The sequence below is a fragment of the Dermacentor silvarum genome, chromosome 5 (genome assembly GCF_013339745.2).
Source record: "Dermacentor silvarum isolate Dsil-2018 chromosome 5, BIME_Dsil_1.4, whole genome shotgun sequence".
Classification (NCBI taxonomy): domain Eukaryota; kingdom Metazoa; phylum Arthropoda; class Arachnida; order Ixodida; family Ixodidae; genus Dermacentor; species Dermacentor silvarum.
This window is the reverse complement of record NC_051158.1, coordinates 27,431,043-27,454,778: the sequence shown is the minus strand read 5'-3', so window position 1 is coordinate 27,454,778 and position 23,736 is coordinate 27,431,043. Positions and strand designations below refer to the sequence as shown.

At 45.5% G+C, this 23,736-nt stretch overlaps 2 protein-coding genes and 2 long non-coding RNA genes across 9 annotated transcripts in view; 2 read left to right on the top strand and 2 right to left on the bottom strand.

The window, feature by feature from the left end:
• LOC125945570 (uncharacterized) overlaps positions 1–20,895 on the bottom strand; it is a 125,197-nt gene extending 104,302 nt beyond the window's left edge. The window contains exon 1 of the long non-coding RNA XR_007467010.1: positions 20,705–20,895. This is a non-coding gene — a long non-coding RNA (uncharacterized LOC125945570). The remainder of the gene's footprint in view (positions 1–20,704) is intronic.
• LOC119453144 (zinc finger protein 425-like) overlaps positions 1–23,736 on the top strand; it is a 204,268-nt gene that overhangs the window by 166,534 nt on the left and 13,998 nt on the right. For 4 of the 6 annotated variants that reach the window (XM_049667595.1, XM_049667597.1, XM_049667598.1 and 1 more), the window contains 3 exons: positions 3,756–3,962; positions 12,995–13,201; positions 18,596–18,814. In XM_049667595.1, the coding sequence (XP_049523552.1) occupies positions 3,756–3,962; positions 12,995–13,201; positions 18,596–18,814 (633 nt within the window). Of the gene's footprint in view, positions 1–3,755; positions 3,963–9,570; positions 9,707–12,994; positions 13,202–18,595; positions 18,815–23,736 lie in introns of all 6 variants that reach the window. The other 2 variants (XM_049667600.1, XM_049667599.1) reach the window with 2 other exon arrangements.
• Positions 1–23,736, top strand: part of LOC119453142 (zinc finger protein 709-like) — a 193,547-nt gene that overhangs the window by 162,976 nt on the left and 6,835 nt on the right. The window lies entirely within an intron of this gene.
• LOC125945571 (uncharacterized) lies at positions 18,696–19,265 on the bottom strand. Its single transcript, XR_007467011.1, has 3 exons — positions 19,219–19,265; positions 18,908–19,050; positions 18,696–18,823 (listed from the first exon to the last, which is right to left on the bottom strand). It is a non-coding gene; the product is annotated as an uncharacterized LOC125945571 (long non-coding RNA).

The following is a 23,736-nucleotide window of genomic DNA, read 5'->3' as shown; positions in this document are numbered from 1 at the left end:
ACTTTGACTTGTATTTCAATGTCCGATTGGGTGTCAATCTCTTATTTTAAGGTATCTCTTCATTTGTTAGCTTATTCCTAATTACTTGCTCCATCCCATCCTTGTGTTTCATCTTTTTTTGCCTTCTGTTTTCCACTGCTCATTACCGTACTTCATTATACGTGAACAAAATGAGAAATTATTTTTTTTTGTGCGCTCTGTACTTGTAACGTAGTTGGTTCTTTGTTAAATTCGCTCCATTATATGTCATTTCAATACACCCCCCCCCCCCCCTTTATGTAATGCCGTGTTAAGGGTCCTTAAAGGTTAATAAATGATGATAAGTCTGCAATAGACTTTTTTGACCTTAGGGGTTCACATTTGGCAAAGAAAATAGACCCGCAAAGGGTTAAGAGGAAGAAAATTGGTGGTGCATCCATTCTTTAGAGATGATTGGCGACTTTAATGTCATTGGCAGTCTTATGATTGGCGCAGAATTGTTGATTATAGGTTTTGTATGATGAATAATATGTAAAGTGGCACATGCCCCGTGACCCAGGTTGGCGTTAGAGTGGTTCAATGAAGAGCAGCAGGTGCCCAATGCGGCTGCGGAGCACCTGACTAAGGCGGTGGTCAGACCCGCAAAGCAGCAGCGGGTGCTAATCAAAGGTCTTCTACATAAGAGAAAATATAGGGTAGAATTTCGAATTGATAAGGACATAGCGGGCAACGCTGATTAATTCTACAGTATTGACATGCATGTAAATAGTTCTGTTTTTGGTGAACAGCTTGAGAGAGCGTGCAAAACACTTTCGAGGTGATTAAGCTTCGTTCAAACTGCACGAGCAGCGTATATGGTGCTTGCTTTCAAAGCAAAGCTAAAAATGTATTCCCAGCTATCAAAACCTTACGCTCATGAATTGAATCAGGATTAGTGTGTTTTGCCCTTTGCTCTTTATTTGGCATATAATTTGAAGCAGTGGCTTGTCACGTTTCTGACTCAGTAAAGTTTTTCGGTTCGGTCACTATTTGATTTTTTTCTGCCTATTGCTCGCGAGTGTGCTCAGTTTCGTTAGATTTGTTCTTGCTATGCAATAGGCTTGAAATAGAGCGCCCGCCTCGGCTGCGGGAGGCTATGGGTTTGATTCCCACCGCAGCCGGGCACCCACTGGTTCAAATGGGTACAAGCGTGCCCCGGCCTGGCGTTCGACTTTCTTCAGGGGCCATGCGCTTGGGAAAGGAGCCTGCGCCCTGAATTCCCGTTGAAACCAACGTGAGCACGGAAAAAAAGTGATGTCTGGGCCGCTCCCAGTACATTGTAATGCCTTGTAGCAAAGATGTATTATCACTAGTAACTCGCGTACTCTTGTGGACCGTCGCGAAGCATTTAGCTTCGACCATTCGTGCACTATTGGTGTAGTACCCTCATTTATTGTGTGTATATAGTGCACATATATTCAAATGTGCACCCATTCACTTATTCTTGACACTTTGGCGAAATAGTGGGGGAAAGTTTCCGTGCCAGTTGGGGTAAATCTGTTTAGATACTGTGCGCAAAAGCTACTAGGACAGGAAGTGGTGCTACTCCCTTTATCATTGTTTAACGAGTGGTACTCACTCTTGCTGACTACCGGTGCTAAAGCCCCTTTTTTTTAAAGGTTAGATTGTGGGGTTTTACGTGCCAAAACCACGATTTGATTATGAGGCACGCCGTAGTGCGGGACTCCGGAAATTTGGACCACCTAGGGTTCTTTAACGTGCACCTAAATCTAAGCACACGGGTGTTTTTAAAGGTTAGCGACACAATGCTGGCGGATGAGCAAGTTTCTGTATCCTCAAGGAAAGCTGTACGTCTCAAAGTGCTGGTAACACGTACGGCCAGTTGTAGCAATGGTCCGCGAACGGGACCACACACATTCATTACATTCCTTAATGTGCCAGTGACTATTTTTGCTGCCAACGACTGCACATGCCTTCAATCCACATGATTCAATCCAGCATGATTTGAGCTGAGTGTGTTAGCGAAAACTCAGTTGCATTTCCCACATCTGATTGCACAGAAGCAAGGTAGAAGTGGTAATGGTTTCGTATTCGTGCGTGGTCACTGAGGCGATGTACGGCGCACCCCCGGAAGGGCTATCTCGTTTCTCTAGAACATACTGCTCCGCGAAAAGGGTCAATACTCCGTGCTCAACCTAGCATAGTGCAGAATGTAGAAGCGTTAGGTAGGGTAAATGGCAATGATCTTAGGTTAGTGAGGTCTACGATTGTCCTCAATTTCAAGGCAGAAGGACCAAATTAGTTAAGAGTTTGAAACAGGCCAACCAAGACACAGTCAGGGTAAAAGTAGATGAATTCAGGCTGGTGCTCTCAAACAAATATGCAGCTTTAGAACAGAAATGTGAAGATTCAAGGTAATGACTGATACCATAACTAGGCTGATTTCAAAAGCAGAAATTGAAGTGGGAAGTAAGGCACAAAGGCAAAAACTACGTAAGCTCTCCTAAGCAACAAAGAACCTAATAAAGAAACAACAAACCATGAAAGTGCGCATACTGCAGTCATTATTAAATCGTGACCGGTAGCTTATTGCTATCATTGAAATGAAAAGTGTAGAATAATTACATTCTACGGTTACTAACATATGGGGGGGCAGTAACTTGGAGGGTAACAAGCTTGGAAACAAGTTAAGAACTATGCAACGAGCGAAGGAATGAAAAAGGTTCGGTGTAACTTGAAGAGACAGGAAGAGAGTGGCATGGATCAAAAGACCAAACAATGGTAGCCGACATTCTAGTTGACATGAAGAGGGAAAAAATTGAGCTCGGCAGGCCATGTATTGCATAGGGCAGATAATCGGTGGTCTGTCAAGTTGTAGAATGGGTGCTAAGGAAAGGAAAGCTAAGGAAAGGAAAAGAAAGATAGTTGGATGGAGTGATGAAATCAAGAAATTTGCAGGCACAACTTCATATAAGATAACGCAAGACAGGGGTAACTTGAGATCACTGGGAGAGGCCCCAGGGTCATTGAAGAGCAGCACATGCCCAATGCCACATGCTCAGTCACCCAAGTTGGGCCGATGTTGGTTTTCAACCCAGTTCTCTCAGCACAGCAGCCAGATGCAGCCCATTTTGACCACTCAGTGACGCAGGTTGGCGGGAAAGAGGTTAGGTGCGGACATGCATGCATACATACATACAGACCTACTGCTAACTGGGTGAAATTCTTAAAGAATGCTATTGCGTTCAAAATGCACTTTGGCAATTCATATAATGTGTAGGGCAGGTAACTGACGGTCTATTGGGGCTACTGAATGGGTGCCAATTCACCTGACATGCAATCGTGGACAGCAGATATCCAGGTAGTGTGATGAAATAGAAAATTTGCAAGCATAGGATGGTATCAACTGGTACAAGATATGGGGTGACTGGGATCCTCCAGCGGACATTACATATGCTAATGGCGATGACCTTACGATCTTGCAATCACTTTGCATTAGTTTAGACTCCACCAATAGCTTTAAAATGTATGAGCTGAAAAAAAACTTGGAGATACGTTCTGCTGTCGTAAACCTTGCACTAAAAAATGTTGCCCTGCTTTCTAGTATTCAGTGTGCATTGTCCCTTGTAGCCCCTTAGGAATACTGAACCGAAAGGGTTATGTTGTGTTCTACGGCTATGCAATGTAAGATGCCCCGGCATTTATTCTATTGTCGGATTTACCTCTTGTTCTCGATGCTGTAACAGGACTGCAATTGCTGCAATTATTTTCTGCAGGCCTCACAAATGGGATGAGCCTAGCTGAAAGTATCACTGCCAAAATGGCATGCCACGCCCTTTCCAAGGTGATCGGTCAGAAGGAGGTTGGCACGCAGTACAGCTTGCCTCTGGCTGCCAAGTCTGTTGGGTGCTCCTTCAAAGCAGCCAGCAAGTCGACGAGCGTGCAGACTACCGAGACTGTGGATCAGTCAAGCTCCACCTCAGGTGGGCAGTGACCGGCATTTCTCTTACATTTGCTTGCTTGTGTGAGTTTGTGGTAAATAGCCAAGTCTGCCTAGCTTGGTACGACCTGCTTAACTGTGTATGAAATTCTGCTGCCGAGGACATTTTAGCTGGTTTGTGATTCTTGTTTGCATTCTGATGGGGGGCAAAATGCAAAAACACTGCTCTACTCAGATCATTGAAGCACCTTAGGTGTCAGAGCTTAATCCAGAGCCCTCTTGCCCTGGTGCTGTTGTAGCCGTTGCGTGGCTTTATGATAAGGTTAAACCCAGTGAGTCTCTTAGTTATGCCTAAACTGGTATATTAATATAAAAACGTGGATATAGATCAACGCTGAATGTAAGTCGACCGCTGTGTTTGAGGTGAATTAAATTCAAACAGAATTCTTGAATGCAGTTAACTACAAAACCTACTTTGTGTTTTATCAATATGCTCATGGATGATTGGAAACAACTTTATTAAAATCCGGCGAAGTTTAACGACCCAGTCTCAGGTCTCCCATGAGGGGACTTAGAGGCCTTGCTTCATCGCCGCCTCCCGGCCCCACTGGATTGCCCACTCTTGTGTCTTGAGGTTGGAGCTGCGCAGAGTGGTGGCGCACTTCGACGCAAGAGCCTCTGGAGCTGCTGCCATTTTCGCTGCTTGTACAGGACACTCCCACAACATGTGCGAGAGTGTTGCTCTAGTTGCCTGACATAACTTGCAAAGAGCATTCGGGTATTGCGCGGGGAAAATGTGCCACAATCGCACCGTACTGGGGAAGGTGTGTGTCTGCAGCTGTCGCCAGACGACTGCCTGGCGACGTTTTAGTTTGGGGTGAGGTGGGAGCAATATTCTCCTGCCTAACTGGTAGTGCTTGGCGATATCGTTATATCTGACTAAACGTTCTCGCGTGCTTCGCACCAGGAGGTCCGAACTCGAAGAGGGTGTCTCTGACTCTGCGCGGCGGGTCAGTTCTCGCACAGAGCAGTGTGCCACCTCATTCAAGTTAGGTGGGGGTGGCGACATGCGCTGGGAACCACGTGATCGCGGTGCTATCGAAGTGCTGCCAACCAGCTTTCCTTAGCCTCTGAAGAACTTGAGGGAAATGCACCCCCGTGCATTGTTACGAACTGCGGATTGTGAGTCGCTAAGAACTACCTCGCCGAGGGGGTTGGTAAGCGCAATCGCAACCTCTTCTGCTGTTTCTGGGTATTCCGTGCTGACATTACACGCATGCGTAAGCCGGGAGTTAACGTCAACGACTACTGCCATGAACCAGTGTCCTTGTATGTACTCTGCCGCGTCTACGAAGCACGTAGCCATCTCATTCATTGAGAGAAGCGAGAACTGCACGGGAACTGTCAGGATTCTTGTTCTGGGATCGCTTTGAGTCACGACGTCCCACAGCACATGTCTAAGCAGCTCTAGGCACGCGATACACTGTCATCAGGTCATGAGCAGCATGTACCGAGCACCTGAGGTGCACACAAGCTATCACTTCAGCCGACCTGTAGGTGTCTTCAAGTGATTGCTGGCCATACATTCGTTTTGATCCTCTCATGTCGATAGCAGCATCGGGTTTTTTGCCCAGTGTTTGCAGACCACAGTGGCTGACAGGGCCTCTTCTGTACTGCCAATTTATCCAAGCGTATAGTTGTTGTTCTGCAGCGCTCCTGTTACAATGTGCGAAAACCTTTTGCTAATGCGAAAGGTCGAGCCTTTCCACTTCGAGAAGTGAGACACTAGTGAGCAAATTCCATTGCCTTTGCAATGTGTTGAATCTGCTGTTATCAGTAGAACTCGTGCACGGCGTTCGCAGAGAAATTCCACCATGGTGTCTTCAAGGTCACTGTCAACAGGGTAGTCGTTGCACAAGAAAGCTTCCCGTGAAAATCGAAAGTTCCACTGTTAGTATTTCTATTCACAGAAACCAAACGGTGCACTGCGACAATCCTGCTATACGCTTCCACCTATTTTATCACATTGTTTGCAAAGGCTGTAATAAAGTCAAGCCCGAAGGTGTTCTTTTTGCATCCCTAGCAGTATTAACATGTGTTTGCACAGAGTTTGCAGTGTTGGCGTGTTGGCCACAGTAAGGATAAAAAGTGATGACGCTTTCTCCGTTAAACAACTGCAAACAAGAAAACTTTTTTTTAGGGGGTTCACAGTGTACATGGCAAATACAGGATGACTGTGCTAAAGGTATTTTGCAACACTTGACCAAGGCCCAGCCTCTTCTCGGCAATTCGGGCGCTTGCAGTTAAAGCATGAGATTTGCAAAATGGTTTACATAATGTTTACTGGCACTAAGTGGAATTCAGATATGTTCTTTGTCACAGCGTACAGTCAAACTAGCATACAGTCAAACTTTGTTAATTCGAACACGCTTAATTCGGACTTACAGTTTATTCGAACTGACGCTGTGGTCCTGTCACAGTTATGTGTATTCAAATGGGCAAAAACGCCCGGTAAATCGATCGCGAGAGCATAAGCGACGGTTAATTCGAACATACCACGCACCAACAATTATCTCAGCAGCGTGCAGATTTCTGCACGCTAAATCGTGTATGATTTCTGCACAATTTCTTTCACACAATTTGCTCAAGAAGGGGCCAGCAAAAGCTTAGGGCTTGTGTTCTTGTTTGCTAAGAAGGTGGAAACTTCAGAGGTCAGAATGCATCTTTGATATAGTTTTGTCTCTCTGCTCTTGTTCCAGCAACCCATTTCTCATTCTATGTTCATAACATGGTGTTTTATTAATCGTTTATTAAGCTATGTCTTTTTTTATTGCAGTTAAATGTTTGAAGTCTCCCATCACCTATTGTAAGCAGGGATTCTGACATAATGACTCCGGCTGATATCAAGACAGCATAGGCTAGGACAAGCACAAGCCGACGGCTTGTGTTTGTCCAAAGGTTTGATTCATCGCTAGCTACTGTAATGTTGAGGGCCATGAAAATGATAGAAAAGACATGAGGGAAGCCGAGACTGAACCGGAGCAAGCAAAGCAGCGCGCACCCTCCTTTTCCATCCACCTTAAAATGAGCAGGAAGGAGCCCCCAGCACGTTGTGACCGCATGTCACCTGCCGCCTCCCTTCTAGTGCGTGATCACGTCTTCTCCAACATTGGGCATGTGGCAGAATGGCACGTCAAGCCACCATACTTCTTGGCTCACTCTTGCACGGTTTCCCTTGCACCCACAGCAAATGAGGCGCGACCTTATCGCACTTGGACTTTATACGGAACCTAGGCTTCTTCCGGCCATGTTTGTGCTGATGGAGGAAAGATAAGACTTTTTCAATGCAAGCCCCGTGACGATTTCAGTTTTGCGTGCTGTACCACACAATTGATCGGGCGCCATATTCTGAAGGGGCTCTCCTTAGTTCGAACTCCATTTTATTCAAAAAAATTTCTGGTCCCCTTGTAGTTCGAAATAACCAGATTCTAATGTATAATTGAGTGAATGTTCAGTTGCCTGGCAAGAGAATGAGAACTCAAGATTGGCAGTAAGCCCCTAAAGTTGGTGCAGGGGTACATTCACTTAGGCGAATTAGGCAGAGGTCATGAGAAGGAAGTTGGAATTGGAAGTTGGAAACAATTAGAGGGTTGGAATGCATACTACAGGAATTAAGAATTCATGATTGTCAATGTGGTGCTGTTCTTGGAAATAAAATTGTACAGTCATTCTCTTCCACAGGTACCAATTAATACATGGGATAATATCACAGAGGGTAACAAGGAGGCTTGAAAAGTTGCAGACCACACAAGGAGCGATGGGAGTGAAAACTGAAAGGGAAAACGTGAAGGTGCACAAAGACAGCGTTGATGACTAGGGAGCAAACGAGAGTAGCCGACATTCAAGTTTAGGTTTCCCCTTGAGGGTCATATCCAGCACTGCAAACAAGTCCCAAATGACCAATGCCGTAGAATTACCGCGGCATCTGTATCTTTGAAAAACGTGTCAATTTTTCAACTCTGTCACCTAGCAAGTGCTGCCACTGTGTGTGTGTACAAGAAATCTTTTTTTTTAGATTCTTTTTTTTAATCTCTGTAGTTTCTTGGCTTTCATTCCACAGCTTCTTTACACTGGTGTTTCAGTGACCGATCGCACGTTCCCACTCGCGCAGTGGTGGGCTTTGGTTTTGTCTCGCGGGCCATTTCCGTTGATTGCGCGAATAAAAACGGATGTCTGTGTGGTTTCTAATCTCTCAAAGAGTCACTGCTAGATGCTTGCTCAATTATTGCTCACAGGTAGGCACTGGTACAGTCAGCCCAAAAAGTTTATGGACCATGGGATCTCGGGAAAACGCCCAACTTCCGAGGAGCCTCACAACGTAACCTAGTGTACACATTTACAGCTTCTACCAGTATAGGTGAACAACATTGGGATGTTCGGTATTACTATTATTGGGCCGGCCACTAAAAATGTGGACGTTTTCTGAGATCCCGAGGCCCGTAAACTTTTTGGGTTGACTGCATACAAGCGGTGCCGTGGAGACTCGCGACAACCGATTGCCCCGCGTTTGCAATGGGAAAGAGGATTACTGCAAGTTTCTCACTCGTTTGGTTTTCTTCCGTTCGCTCACATACACGGTTTGATTACACTTTGGGCGTGCGCACTGCTTGCTCTGCTGCAAGTGAGTCGAGCAGTGATTCCTTTGGTGCTGACTACTGCCCAAATGTGGAATCGGAATATATCTATTTCAGTGTATTTTTTTTTTATTCTTATAAAGCGTTTATGCAAGCCCATCAGTATTTACGAATAAACCGTGCATGTTTACCCTGGAAAATATTTTTTGTCACTATGTCGTCACTCTATAAAAGTTGCATGAACTTTTTTTTGCAAAATAGGTTAGTCTGAAGATGCATTTAACAAATCGTTTCTTCCCGCAGCCATTGAAGACTGGAATTGCCTTCCCGAAGCAGTTGCTCTTGAGAGAAATCCAGAAAAATTCAGGCAGTCCTTAACTACACTCTTTGTTAAATAACTTGAACTACGCATTCTTTGTTTTCTCGCACCATTTATGTTACAGGCGTTGTCCAATAGAAGATATTGATTTCCATTTTGCTTTGCACACTTTGACTTGTATTTAAATGTCCGATTGGGTGTCAATCTCTTATTATAAAGTATCTCTTCATTTGTTAGCTTATTCCTAATTACTTGCTCCATCCCATCCTTGTGTTTGATCTTTTTTTGCCTTCTGTTTTCCACTGCTCATTACCGTACTTCATTATAAGTGAACAAAATGAGAAATTTTTTTTTTTGTGCGCTCTGTACTTGTAACGTAGTTGGTTCTTTGTTAAATTCGCTCCATTATATGTCATTTCAATACACCCCCCCCTTTATGTAATGCCGTGTTAAGGGTCCTTAAGGAATAATAAATCATGATAAGTCGGCAATAAACATTTTCGACCCTGGGGGTTCGCATTTGGCAAAGAAAATAGACCCGCAAAGGGTTAAGAGGAAGAAAATTTGTGGTGCATCCGTTCTTTAGAGATGATTCGCGACTTTAATGTCATTGGCAGTCTTAGGATTGGCGCACAATTGTTGATTATAGGTTTTGTATAATGAATAATATGTAAAGTGGCACATGCCTCATTACCCAGGTTGGCGTTAGAGTGGTTCACTGAAGAGCAGCAAGTGCCCAATGTGGCTGCGGAGCACCTGACTAAGGCGGTGGTCAGACCCGCAAAGCAGCAGCGGGTGCTAATCAAAGGTCTTCTACATAAGAGAAAATATAGGGTAGGATTTCGAATTGATAAGGACATAGCGGGCAACGCTGATTAATTCTACAGTATTGACATGCGTGTAAATAGTTTTGTTTTTGGTGAACGTTTTTCATGGGCCAATCTATGTTACAACGTTGTCACTCAGCTAAGGCACACCTTGCTGTATCGGAAGTTTCTCGAATGTTATCGCTGGTTTTATCTGTTGTCTGTGGTCACCGAACCTTGTGTGATCAGATTGTATGCACGGCACGACTTGCGTAGTACTTCCTAGAAGGCATGAAATGAAATGGATTTTATTGACCCTTTTCGCGGCAATCCCGTGGGCGCTGCCATGTTTGATCACATGGTGGCGCTTCCATTGCTTGCCTCAACTGCCTTCATGTTTACAATGGATGTGTATGACGCCAGTGCGGTCTAGGAAACCTCCGTTTCTGGAGATATTGTTACGGAAGGATAGGAGGGAAGAAAAGAGGAAGAAGATCGAGAGACACTGGGGTCTGCGTGTTGTTGCTGGTCAGCCATCTTGACCACACTAACCCTACTTGTGTATATATTGTAAATACATCCAGTCTATACTCCCAACATCCCCGTAACAATATCGTAGATGGTGACAGGGTGGACGACACGAAGCTTTGGCCAAAGCTTCAGAAAACATGCAAAAGCGCTTTCGGAGGTGATTAAGCTACGTCCAAACTGCACGAGCAGCGTATATGGTGCTTGCTCTCAAAGCTGGGCTAAAAATGTCTTCCCAGCTATCCAAACTTTCCACTCATGAATTGAATCAGGATTAGCGTGTTTTGCTCTTCGTTCTTTATTTGGCATATAACTTGAAGCAGTGGCTTGTCACGTTTCTGACTCAGTAAAGTTTTTCGGTTCGGTCACTATTTGATTTTTTTCTGCCTAATCACTCGCGAGTGTGCTCAGTTTCGTTAGATTTGTTCTTGCTATGCACAAGGCTTGAAATGTAGCTGTTCAGTTCATTGTAATACCTTGTAGCAAAGATGTATTATCTCTAGTAACTCGCTTACTCTTGTGGACCGCCGCGAAACATTTAGCTTCGACCATTCGTGCATTATTGGTGTAGTACCCTCATTTATTGTGTGTATATAGTGCGCATATATTCAAATGTGCACCCATTCACTTATTCTTGACACTTTGGCAAAATAGTGGGCGAAAGTTTCCGTGCCAGTTGGGGTAAATCTGTTTAGATACTGTGCGCAAAACCTACTAGGACAGGAAGTGGCGCTACTCCCTTTATCATTGTTTAACGAGCGGTACTCACTCTTGCCGACTACCGGTGCTGAAGCCCCTTTTTTTTAAAGGTTAGCGTCACAATGCTGGTGGATGAGCAAGTTTCTGTATCCTCAAGGAAAGCTGTACGTGTCAAAGCGCTGGTAACACGTACGGCCAGTTGCAGCAATGGTCCGCGAACGGGACCACACACATTCATTACATTCCTTAATATGCCAGTCACTATTTTTGCAGCCAACTACTGCACACGCCTTCAATCCGCATGATTCAATTCAGCATGATTTCAGCTCAGTGTGTTAGCGAAAACTCAGTTGAATTTCCGACAGCTGATTGCACAGAAGCAAGGTAGAAGTGGTAATGGTTTCGTATTCGTGCGTGGTCGCTGAGGCGATGTACGGCGCACCCCCGAAGAGCTATCTCATTTCTCTAGAACATACTGCTCCGCAAAAAGGGTCAATACTCCGTGCTCAACCTAGCATAGTGCAGAATGTAGAAGCGTTAGGTAGGGTAAATGGCAATGATTTTAGGTTAGTGAGGTCTACGATTGTTCTCAATTTCAAGGCAGAAGGACCAAATTAGTTAAAGACTTTTGAAACAGGCCAACCAAGACACAGTCAGGGTAAAAGTAGATGAATTCATGCTGGTGCTCTCAAACAAATATGCAGCTTTAGAAGAGAAATATCAAGATAAGATTAATGGTAATGACTGAAGCCATAACTAGGCTGATTTCAAAAGCACCAATTGAAGTGGGAGGTAAGGCGCAAAGGCAAAAAAGTATGTAAGCTCTCCCAAGCAACAAAGAACCTAATAAAGAAACAACAAACCATGAAAGTGCGCATACTGCAGTCATTATTAAATCGTGACCGGTAGCTTATTGCTATCATTGAAATGAAAAGTGTAGAATAATTACATTCTACGGTTACTAACATATGGGGGGGGCAGTAACTTGGAGGGTAACAAGCTTGGAAACAAGTTAAGAACTATGCAACGAGCGAAGGAATGAAAAAGGTTCGGTGTAACTTGAAGAGACAGGAAGAGAGTGGCATGGATCAAAAGACCAAACAATGGCAGCTGACATTCTAGTTGACATGAAGAGGAAAAAATTGAGCTCGGCAGGCCATGTATTGCATAGGGCAGATAATCGGTGGTCTGTCAAGTTGTAGAATGGGTGCTAAGGAAAGGAAAGCTAAGGAAAGGAAAGGAAAGATAGTTGGATGGAGTGATGAAATCAAGAAATTTGCAGGCACAACTTCATATAAGATAACGCAAGACAGGGGTAACTTGAGATCACTGGGAGAGGCCCCAGGGTCATTGAAGAGCAGCACATGCCCAATGTTACATGCTCAGTCGACCCAAGTTGGGACGGTTGGTTTTCAACCCAGTTCTCTCAGCACAGCAGCCAGATGCTGCCCATTTGACAACTCAGGGACACAAGTTGGCGGGAAAGAGGTTAGGTGCGGACATGCATACATACATACATACAGACCTACTGCTAACTGGGTGAAGTTCTTAAAGAATGCTATTGCGTTCAAAATGCACTTTGGCAATTCATATAATGTGTAGGGCAGGTACTATTGGGGCTACTGAATGGGTGCCAGTTCACCTGACATGCAATCGTGGACAGCAGATATCCAGGTAGTGTGATGAAATAGAAAATTTGCAAGCATAGGATGGTATCAACTGGTACAAGATATGGGGTGACTGGGATCCTCCAGCGGACATTACATATGCTAATGGCGATGACCTTAGGATCTTGCAATCACTTTGCATTAGTTTAGACTCCACCAATAGCTTTAAAATGTATGAGCTGAAAAAAAACTTGGAGATACGTTCTGCTGTCGTAAACCTTGCACTAAAAAAGGTTGCCCTGCTTTCTAGTATTCAGTGTGCATTGTCCCTTGTAGCCCTTTAAGAATACTGAACCGAAAGGGTTATGTTGTGTTCTACGGCTATGCAATGTAAGATGCCCCGGCATTTATTCTATTGTCGGATTTACCTCTTGTTCTCGATGCTGTAACAGGACTGCAATTGCTGCAATTATTTTCTGCAGGCCTCACAAATGGGATGAGCCTAGCTGAAAGTATCACTGCCAAAATGGCATGCCACGCCCTTTCCAAGGTGATCGGTCAGAAGGAGGTTGGCACGCAGTACAGCTTGCCTCTGGCTGACAAGTCTGTTGGGTGCTCCTTCAAAGCAGCCAGCAAGTCGACGAGCGTGCAGACTATAGAGACTGTGGATCAGTCAAGCTCCACCTCAGGTGGGCAGTGACCGGCATTTCTCTTACATTTGCTTGCTTGTGTGAGTTTGTGGTAAATAGCCAAGGGGGGGGTCTGCCTAGCTTGGTACGACCTGCTTAACTGTGTATGAAATTCTGCTGCCGAGGACATTTTAGCTGGTTTGTGATTCTTGTTTGCATTCTGATTGGGGCAAAATGCAAAAACACTGCTCTACTCAGATCATTGAAGCACCTTAGGTGTCAGAGCTTAATCCAGAGCCCTCTTGCCCTGGTGCTGTTGTAGCCCTTGCGTGGCTTTATGATAACGTTAAACCCAGTGAGTCTCTTAGTTATGCCTAAACTGGTATATTAATATAAAAACGTGGATATAGATCAACGCTGAATGTAAGTCGACCGCTGTGTTTGAGGTGAATTAAATTCAAACAGAATTCTTTAATGCAGTTAACTACAAAACATACTTCGTGTTTTATCAATATGCTCATGGATGGTTGGAAACAACTTTATTAAAATCCGGCGAAGTTTAACGACCCAGTCTCAGGTCTCCCATGAGGGGACTTAGAGGCCTTGCTTCATCGCCACCTCCCGGCCCCACTGGATTGCCCACTCTTGTGTCTTGAGGTTGGAGCTGCGCAGAGTGGTGGCACACTTCGACGCAAGAGCCTCTGGAGCTGCTGCCATTTTCGCTGCTTGTACAGGACACTCCCACAACATGTGCGAGAGTGTTGCTTTAGTTGCCTGACATAACTTGCAAAGAGCATTCGGGTATTGCGCGGGGAAAATGTGCCACAATCGCACCGTACTGGGGAAGGTGTGTGTCTGCAGCTGTCGCCAGACGACTGCCTGGCGACGTTTTAGTTTGGGGTGAGGTGGGAGCAATATTCTCCTGCCTAACTGGTAGTGCTTGGCGATATCGTTATATCTGACTAAGCGTTCTCGCGTGCTTCGCACCAGGAGGTCCGAACTCGAAGAGGGTGTCTCTGACTCTGCGCGGCGGGTCAGTTCTCGCGCAGAGCAGTGTGCCACCTCATTCAAGTTAGGGGGGCCCTCGTCGGTGGGGGTGGCGACATGCGCTGGGAACCACATGATCGCGGTGCTATCGAAGTGCTGCCAACCAGCTTTCCTTAGCCTCTGAAGAACTTGAGGGAAATGCACCCCCGCGCATAGTTACGAACTGCGGATTGTGAGTCGCTAAGAACTACCTCGCCGAGGGGGTCGGTAAGCGCAATCGCAACCTCTTCTGCTGTTTCTGGGTATTCCGTGCTGACATTACATGCATGCGTAAGCCGGGAGTTAACGTCAACGACTACTGCCATGAACCAGTGTCCTTGTATGTACTCTGCCGCGTCTACGAAGCGCGTAGCCATCTCATTCATTGAGAGAAGCGAGAACTGCACGGGAACTGTCAGGATTCTTGTTCTGGGATCGCTTTGAGTCACGACGTCCCACAGCACATGTCTAAGCAGCTCTAGGCACGCGCAACACTGTCATCAGGTCATGAGCAGCATGTACCGAGCACCTGAGGTGCACACAAGCTATCACTTCAGCCGACCTGTAGGTGTCTTCAAGTGATTGCTGGCCATACATTCGTTTTGATCCTCTCATGTCGATAGCAGCATCGGGTTTTTGCCCAGTGTTTGCAGACCGCAGTGGCTGACAAGGCCTCTTCTGTACTGCCAATTTATCCAAGCGTATAGTTGTTGTTCTGCAGCGCTCCTGTTACAATGTGCGAAAACCTTTTGCTAATGCGAAAGGTCGAGCCTTTCCACTTCGAGAAGTGAGACACTAGTGAGCAAATTCCATTGCCTTTGCAATGTGTTGAATCTGCTGTTATCAGTAGAACTCGTGCACGGCGTTCGCAGAGAAATTCCACCATGGTGTCTTCAAGGTCACTGTCAACAGGGTAGTCGTTGCACAAGAAAGCTTCCCGTGAAAATCGAAAGTTCCACTGTTAGTATTTCTATTCACAGAAACCAAACGGTGCACTGCGACAATCCTGCTATACGCTTCCACCTATTTTATCACATTGTTTGCAAAGGCTGTAATAAAGTCAAGCCCGAAGGTGTTCTTTTTGCATCCCTAGCAGTATTAACATGTGTTTGCACAGAGTTTGCAGTGTTGGCGTGTTGGCCACAGTAAGGATAAAAAGTGATGACGCTTTCTCCGTTAAACAACTGCAAACAAGAAAACTTTTTTTAGGGGGTTCACAGTGTACATGGCAAATACAGGATGACTGTGCTAAAGGTATTTTGCAACACTTGACCAAGGCCCAGCCTCTTCTCGGCAATTCGGGCGCTTGCAGTTAAAGCATGAGATTTGCAAAATGGTTTACATAATGTTTACTGGAACTAAGTGGAATTCAGATATGGGGGGTTCTTTGTCACAGCGTACAGTCAAACTAGCATACAGTCAAACTTTGTTAATTCGAACATGCTTAATTCGAACTTACAGTTTATTCGAACTGACGCTGTTGTCCTGTCAAAGTTATGTGTATTCAAATGGGCAAAAACGCCCGGTAAATTGATCGCGAGAGCATAAGCGATGGTTAATTCGAACATACCACGCACCAACAATTATCTCAGCAGCGCGCCAAATCACATGGCGGCACACAGACTCAGTGTATCACAACCAAAATTTTGCGTGTTTCAAACTCTTCTCATTCGATTTTGCGGACTTTTTCTCTCAATCGCAAGTGAAGAGCTACCGATAATGTAAACATCGGCACCATGTAGGTTTTCTGCAGCCTCAAACTGCCGTTACGCATCTCGCAGGCCAATTCAGAGCGTTTATTTCCGGTGCAGCCTCAATAGCAGGCACCGCTTGCTGCACCCTCCCACGAGACTTCACGCTGTCGTTGCTGTCGACACTTGTCAGTGGCATATGGTCAGTTGTACACTCGGCTACAAAATATTGGGGGGCACACGAGCACGTAGTGCAATGGCCCTCAGCACCTTCTGGCGGCCCATCCCGATTGTCGAGACCAACGCTTGCATGCCAGCGCGTCCCTCTGTGACTGCAAGCATGGATGTTTCCGCGCTTCCTCCTTGTGTGCTGGCGATAATCGAGTGTAGCTGCGAGGTGCCGCTCTTTCGATTGGCACTGTGGCGGCTTCAACAGGCAAAACTATGTGAAGCGTAAGCTGGCCCACGCCGCATACCGCGACGCTAGGCTCAGCTGCTTCAACAACCGATCGTCTGCAGATGGCGCTGACACCGCCTTCGTCGTCCGCCTCCACTTCGATAAAGGCTTCGAAGCGAGGAAATTATAGCAGTTTGATGATAGAATATAAGGCCACCATTATCTGGCAAGTGCAAAGTGGCTGATCGCAAGTGGACGTCACAAAGGAATGTGAAATTTCGAAGCAGACTCTATTAGACTCCCTAAAAAGCAAGGTGTTGATTTTAGAAGCCACCGAGAAATCTGCTCGATCCGAACAGAAGAATGTCTGCCATGGTGCCCACCCAGAACTTAAGGGAGCGTTTCTGATGTGGCTGAAAGCAATGGTTGCCAAGCAAGTGTCAGTGCTTGGTGATGTTTTAAATCAGAAGGCAGAAATTCTGGCGCTTCAGATGAACATTGGGGGTTTTAAATTTACTGATGGCTGGGTCGAAATGTAAAAAAAAAGAAACAATGTAAGCTTTAAGAAGATGGGCAGTAAAACTGTCCCATATAAGAAATTTGTCATGCCAACCAATCGTAAGTTTTGCAAATGCCAAATATGGCCTTCAAACCTCCAGTGCTGATTGAGGATCAGAGAGAAAGCTGGGTTGAAGCTTTTTGACACTGTCATCTAAGGGTCGTAGAAATCCGTGAGAAATTTCAAACAGTCCAGATTCTCTCACTTCATAATTTTTTACTATTCTGAAAAATAATTTATACGGGTGGACTTCACAAACAGTCATGAAGCGTTCAGATGCAGAAATATTGAATAAATCAAAAAGGGCCACTAGGTGTAATTTGTTCCATTATACCTGAAATCACCCTCAAGACATCCCAAATAAAAAAAAAAAAGACAAAAAAGGAAGCTCATGAATAACTTTAGTATCGGTTCTTCTTGCACATTTCATAATACAGTCGAGCCCACTTATAACGATATCAGTTTTAACAGTACAGTCAACTTTTGTATGTTTCCTGTGGTCAAATAACCTGCTTGCTACAATGCCCCCAGGCCGCATTATCGGTTAGAACGATGTAGTCTGGCCACTGGGTGTCCGTGCCGAAAGGTAATGTTGAAAAAAAAAAAAAAAAAAACATTTGAGCCGCCACACGCCGCAGCGCTGTTTGCCAGCCTTCACCTCATCACCAGCCTCGCGCACCTCTCTCCCGTCACCCTTCCACCCCTCCGAAAAAGAATGGACTGTGCCCATAGCTCTACGGTGCACCACACTCGGAAACACAAATGGGCCGTGCCAACTGCACTGATATAGTGCTGCACTTCTCCGAGATTGTGCACCGACTCGTTATACCATGCAGTTGTGCCAATAGTTTAAGGCGCTCGGATTCGTCTTTGGTGCTAGCGTTGAAGTCGTACCTGGTCATGTGGTTTCTCGGCCTCGTTTGACTCGCCGCCGAAAAGGAAGACGGCTGATCTGCCCGCTAATCAATAGCAATGCAAAACGTTAAACGACGTTGCCTCGCACTGAAACGAAAGCGCACTGCTATATACTTAGAAAGCAAGGGCTTCTAACCAATGAGGCCATCGTTGCGAACATGCATTGCATTGGACAGCGACGACGGCAGCAATGACGCGGTAGGGCAGGCTGCATCAACCTTGTCCTTGGAGGAGGGCCCTGCAAGTGATTCAGTCCCTCTGGGGCTTCGTTCTGGTGAGAGACCTTCTGCTGCACTTTGTGGAGCACCGGGACGCCTTGGAGAAGGCTGTCGGCAAGCTTCGCTTTAGTAAAGCAAGCAAAGCTGACGGACATAGGGTTTTCTCGTGCAAAGCAGTGAGAAGTACATGATGAGGTGCTGGTGGCGTTATCGCGCCAGCGTTTCTTCTGAAATTCTCAAGCTGAGGGGCTGCTGTGGCAACCTTTCTCGCAGTTTTTAACAGTCTCCTTTTGAGGCCACCAAAGCGATGCCTCGGTGGAGCTCACATATCACTTGCCGCCCGTGACCCCGCTTTGCAAGTTGTTATAGCTGTGCCATTCTTGAATGCTGACAGCCGCGTCTTCTTACACGTGATCGGAGTGTCGGCCAAATAGAGTTGAACAGTTAGAGTCAACACAATCAGCAGCCGGATGAAGGAAGGTGGTGGGGGGGGCACTGGCCTCCCCACCATTATAGTTTTCTTGCAACAGCCATGCCATTCCTTTGGATTTTGTTTCGTGCAACCCAGTTATAACAATGGAATTTTCTTCGCATATGAATATTGTTATAAGTGGGTTCAGCTGTACTACTTTTGTTTCATTTGTGCAGCATCGAGGCCTTCTATTTCCACATCAACAACCAGCGGGGACAATTCACAGCAGGGATGCCTCCACCTAGATCATCTCTGTGACTATGAGGCTGATAAACAGTTTCGTCCGGAAGCACATGCCAAGGTCCATTCTGGCGAGCATCTGATTAAGTGCCATTTGTGCTCTAAGAGCTTATCAAGTAGGGACAACCTGAAGAGGCACTTGCGCGCCCACACGGGTGAGCGGCCTTTTCAGTGCCCTTCATGCCTTCAGAGCTTCTCACGAAACACGCACTTGAAAGACCACCTGCACACCCACACAGGTGAAAAACCATTTCAGTGCCCTTCGTGCCTTCAGAGCTTCTCACGAAAAACCAACTTGAAATACCACCTGCACACCCACACAGGTGAAAAGCCATTTCAGTGCCCTTCATGCCCTCAAACCTTCTCGCGTAAGTCCAGCATAAAAGATCACCTGCGCACCCACACAGATGAGAAACCATTACAGTGCCCTTCATGCCTTCAGAACTTCTCGCGAAAGGACCATCTGAAAGCCCACCTGCACACTCACACTGGTGAGAAGCCATGGCTGTGCCCTTCATGCCCTCAAAGCTTCTCGTGCAAGTCGAGCATGAATAGACACCTACGAACCCACACAGACGAGAAGCCATTTCAGTGCCCTGCATGCCCTGAAAAGTTTTCGGATAAGTCCAGCATGAAAGACCACCTGCACACCCATGCAGGGGAGAAGCCATTTCAATGCCCTTCATGCCCTCGGAGATATTTACGAAAGGGCCACCTACAAGCCCACCTGCGCACACACACAGGTGAGAAGCCATGGCAGTGCCCTTCATGCGCTAAACGCTTCTGGCATAAGTCCACTATGAAAGACCACCTTCGCATCCACACTGGCGAGAAGCCATGGCAGTGCCCTTCCTGCCCTCAAAGATTCACCCAAAAGTCCGGCATGAAAGACCACCTGCGCACCCACACAGGCGAGAAGCCATTTAAGTGCCCTTCTTGCCCTAGAGTCTTCTCGCGCAAGTTGAGCCTGACAGAACACCTGCACACCCACACTGGCGAGAAGCCGTTTGAATGCCCTTCATGCCTTCAGAGCTTCTCACGAAAGGCCCAGCTGAAAACCCACCTGCGGACCCACACAGGTGAGAAGTCGTGGCAGTGCCCTTCATGCCCTCAAAGGTTCTCGGATAAGTCCAGCATGAGAGACCACCGGCGCACCCACACAGGGGAGAAGAGATTTCAGTGCCCTTCATGCCTTCGGAGCTTCTCACGAAAGACCCATCTGAAAACCCATCTGCGCACCCACACCGGCGAGAAGCCATTTCAGTGCCCTTCATGCCCTCAAAGCTTCGCGCGCAAGTACCACTTGAATAGACACCTGCAAACCCACACAGACTAGAAGCCATTTTAGTGCCCTTCATGTCTGCGGAGCTTCTCATGAAAGACACGCCTGATAAGCCATGTGGGTACCCACACAGGTGAGAAGCCATGATGGTGCCCTTCATGCCCTCAATGTTTCTCGCATAAGTCCAGTATGAAGAAACACCTGTGAACCTACACAGAGACGAGAAGCCATTTCAATACCAACATGCCCTCGGTGCTTCTCACGCAAGTCCAGCATGAAGGCACACCTGCACACCCACACGGGCGGGAATCCATTTCAATGCCCTTCATGCACTCAGAAATTCTCACTGAAGAGTGCCAGGAAGCAACACCGGAGCTTTTGTACAGGTGACCGACCATACCGTCGCACTGTCTGCTGCAAATTTTTTTCGTGGGCTGATTACTTGAGCAGACATACGAGAACACTGCACCATGGTACTGTAGAGTGTCAGTAGGCATGTTGAACTACTTCAATTTTCAATTAAACATCTATAGACATGGAGCATGCGGCAAGGTGTTCTGCTGCATCAGGTAGGCCAAGTGTCCTCATATGCTCTTAACTGACGCAGCAAGCAGCATTTGTTAGTTTAAAGCAGGAACATGGGCGAGGAAGAAGTTTGGCACGGGACTCACTGTCTTTTGAAACCGAGGTCAGAGGAGACAGGCCGATGCAAGATATCCAAATGTGGTGTCACACATGTGATGTAAAGCAATGAAATGTACACCTATGGTTCACAAATGATGATAGCTGTCTATAAAAATTAAGAACGAAGCCTTAGGTGACTTTGGCTGAAGCCCACTTCCAGTTTGCATCCTGGGGTTCTCCCCCTATTGCTGAAAAACCTCCGCAAAATATTTTTGTTGATTATGCTTATTCTTGGTGTTCTTTGCAGATTTAGATGGAAAATAAAACATATTTCTGTGTTTTTATGTCTCGTCATTAGAATTAATGTGGTGACGGGAAACCGAAATGAAATCGAGTAGGTGGGTGATGCCGAAATTTGATGCCGCAACAGCGAAACATAACCCTCATTTCACGCCACCTGCGACAGAGAACAGTTGTGCAGTTGGATTATCGCCTATTAAATGCGTGCATTAGGCTTGCAACGACACTATGCTACAGGTGCTGTGAAACGTATAGGTGAACATGCTTATCGCAATAGTGTTGGCTGTGATGGCTGTGGAGGCAACGCGCGACGACCGACGAGATTTGCTGATTTAAGAATAGGAAACGTACAGTGGCGGAAGCAGCCGTGGTGAGCGCCTAATGCTCTCGATCGTGTGGGCCTCGCACCCATTTGCTGTTTGGCAATTTACTGAACACTGGTGACGAAAGATCCTAATTTCCGGGAATGTATGAAAGGGAACCTTAAACGATTTTGACAATATTGTACAAAAGCACCGATTTGTAAGTACCTGCACCAAAAGCACCTGCAGATCATTAAATGATACATTTAAGCGCTCCGTGTAACGTGTGTAACTTATTATAATGCGGGTGTGCATATAGCAATTTTTCAGACCGAATCAAATATGAATTGAATGGGGTCAGAGTCAAAATTGAATATTGATTAGTTGCCGATTGCGAAAGGCACTGAGAGCGTTGTAAGTTGACGCAGTATGCTACAAGATGGTGCCAGCTGCTTTGCGTCCGTGTCGCTGGCGATCATGCATGTGTTAATAGGAGAGAAAAAGAAAAAAAAAAGAGAATAGCGAAAAGGTTAACGGCATCATCCCTCTCTCTCTCAGAGATTGCAGAAATGCTCTGTGCAAGCGGCATAGGTGCGCCAACAAAGCGTAAAGCTGCGTCACTTGACAAGAAGTTGCAAGTTTTGCAAGACTCAAAGAAATATGAGGTCGTGCACTGGGTGATGTCTACGATTCTGTAACTGGGAGCGCCACAATCATGAAGGCTTGAACCAATGGCCATGCCAATCAATGGAAAAAACGGGCTTTGTGCGCAGGGCGGAACCCCTCATGGGTGAAACCAACATGGTGGAAGCCGCTGACATTTATTTATTTATTTATTTATTTATTTATTTATTTATTTATTTATTTATTTATTTATTTATTTATTTATTATACCCTCACCATCTACAGACATTACAGAGGAAAGTGGTATAAAATACAGAAAAGCAACAAAATTTTAACTACAAGAAGCAGCACGATGTTTCTAATTATGCGATAATACTTATGAAGAGGCAGAATACATGTTACAAAAAATACTATAAATATAAAGAAGCAGTCCAGTATTTCTAATTATACAATAATTGCTATAAAAAGGCAAAATACAACAAGGTGTTACAATGCATTAGTTAATAAAGTCACAAATTTTTCATGATCTGAGAATTTTACTACCAATTTGGGAAGGCAATTCCAATCATTTGATGTGCGTGGTATGTACGACTGTAGGAATGATTCTCTTTTACACAACGGAATGCCAACTTCATGAGCAGGATCCAGACGGTGCGAAACATAACAGGGAGGAAGTATTAGTAAATCGCGCAGGTAAGGATGATGATACAGTTTGTGAAAAAGCCTTAAGCGAAGCATCGCATGCCGAGAAGCAAGCGTAGGTAGCTTAATGTTAGCTTTCATTACCGTGATGCTCGCGATTCGATTATAATTAAGAGAGTATAAAACGGACCGAATTATTTTGCACCATTTCAAGCGAATGTACCAAATTATTATAATGCGGATCCCAAACCGAAGCGGCATATTCTAACTTGGGGCGAATGAGTGTTTTGTATAGCATTAGTTTGAGAGACGAAAGCGATTTTGCAAAGTTACGACGAAGATAGCCGAGCATGAGATTAGCGTTGCAGACAACATGAGAGAGTATCCCATGTTAGATTGCTACTGATGTGAACTCCGAGGTACTTATATGAAGATGCGCTATCAAGTAGTACATTGTTTAAGTGATAAATGGGTAAACTAGTAATATTTATAGACACTCGCATGAATTTGCATTTTTTAGTGTTTAGTTCCATAAGCCAGGTATTGCACCACTCAAAGACGGCGTTAATGTCGACTTGAAGAAGAGCAGCGTCATTTGGACCTGTTATTTCTCGGAAAATTACGTAATCATCACCGAAGAAATGAACAGATGAGCAAATGCAAGATGGTAAATTGTTAATATAAATGAGGAAAAGAAGAGGACCGAGGACTGAGCCCTGCGGTACACCAGAATGGACTGTGCATTCTTCAGAATTCGTGCCGTTAGCTGAAACAAACTGAGAATGGTTAGCAAGCAAACTTTCAATCCAGATTAAAATGCAGCGATCGAAGTTAAGTAGTCATAATTTATAAATGAGCAGTTTGTGACACACTTTGTCAAAGGCTTTTGAAAAGTCAAGAAAAATGCAGTCAGCCAAGGACCTATTGTCACGAATGGCTTCATCACTTCCCTTTTCAGGGAAGTGATAAAGCTGTGGGCCGCTCCCACGTTGGAACAGGAAAAGCAAACCTCACCGCGGCATTGTGGGTTGTCTGGACAGCCCATATGTGACGTGAAAGGTTGGAGCTCCGTAGCGCAGAGCTCCACTCTTCTTCGGTGCAGTAATGCGGGCCTCTCTGTAACGAGCGCCATCCTCAGAGCATGTGTTCTAAATTAGTTCTCTGTTTGACAAAATCCTATGAAAGTGTTCTGAAGGCCATACACAAAATCTGTTAGACAATCATCAGTGTGGGTATAAAAAGGGTTCAACAACTGATCACCTTGTTCGATTAGGACATGAAATATGCAGTGACTTTGTGCACA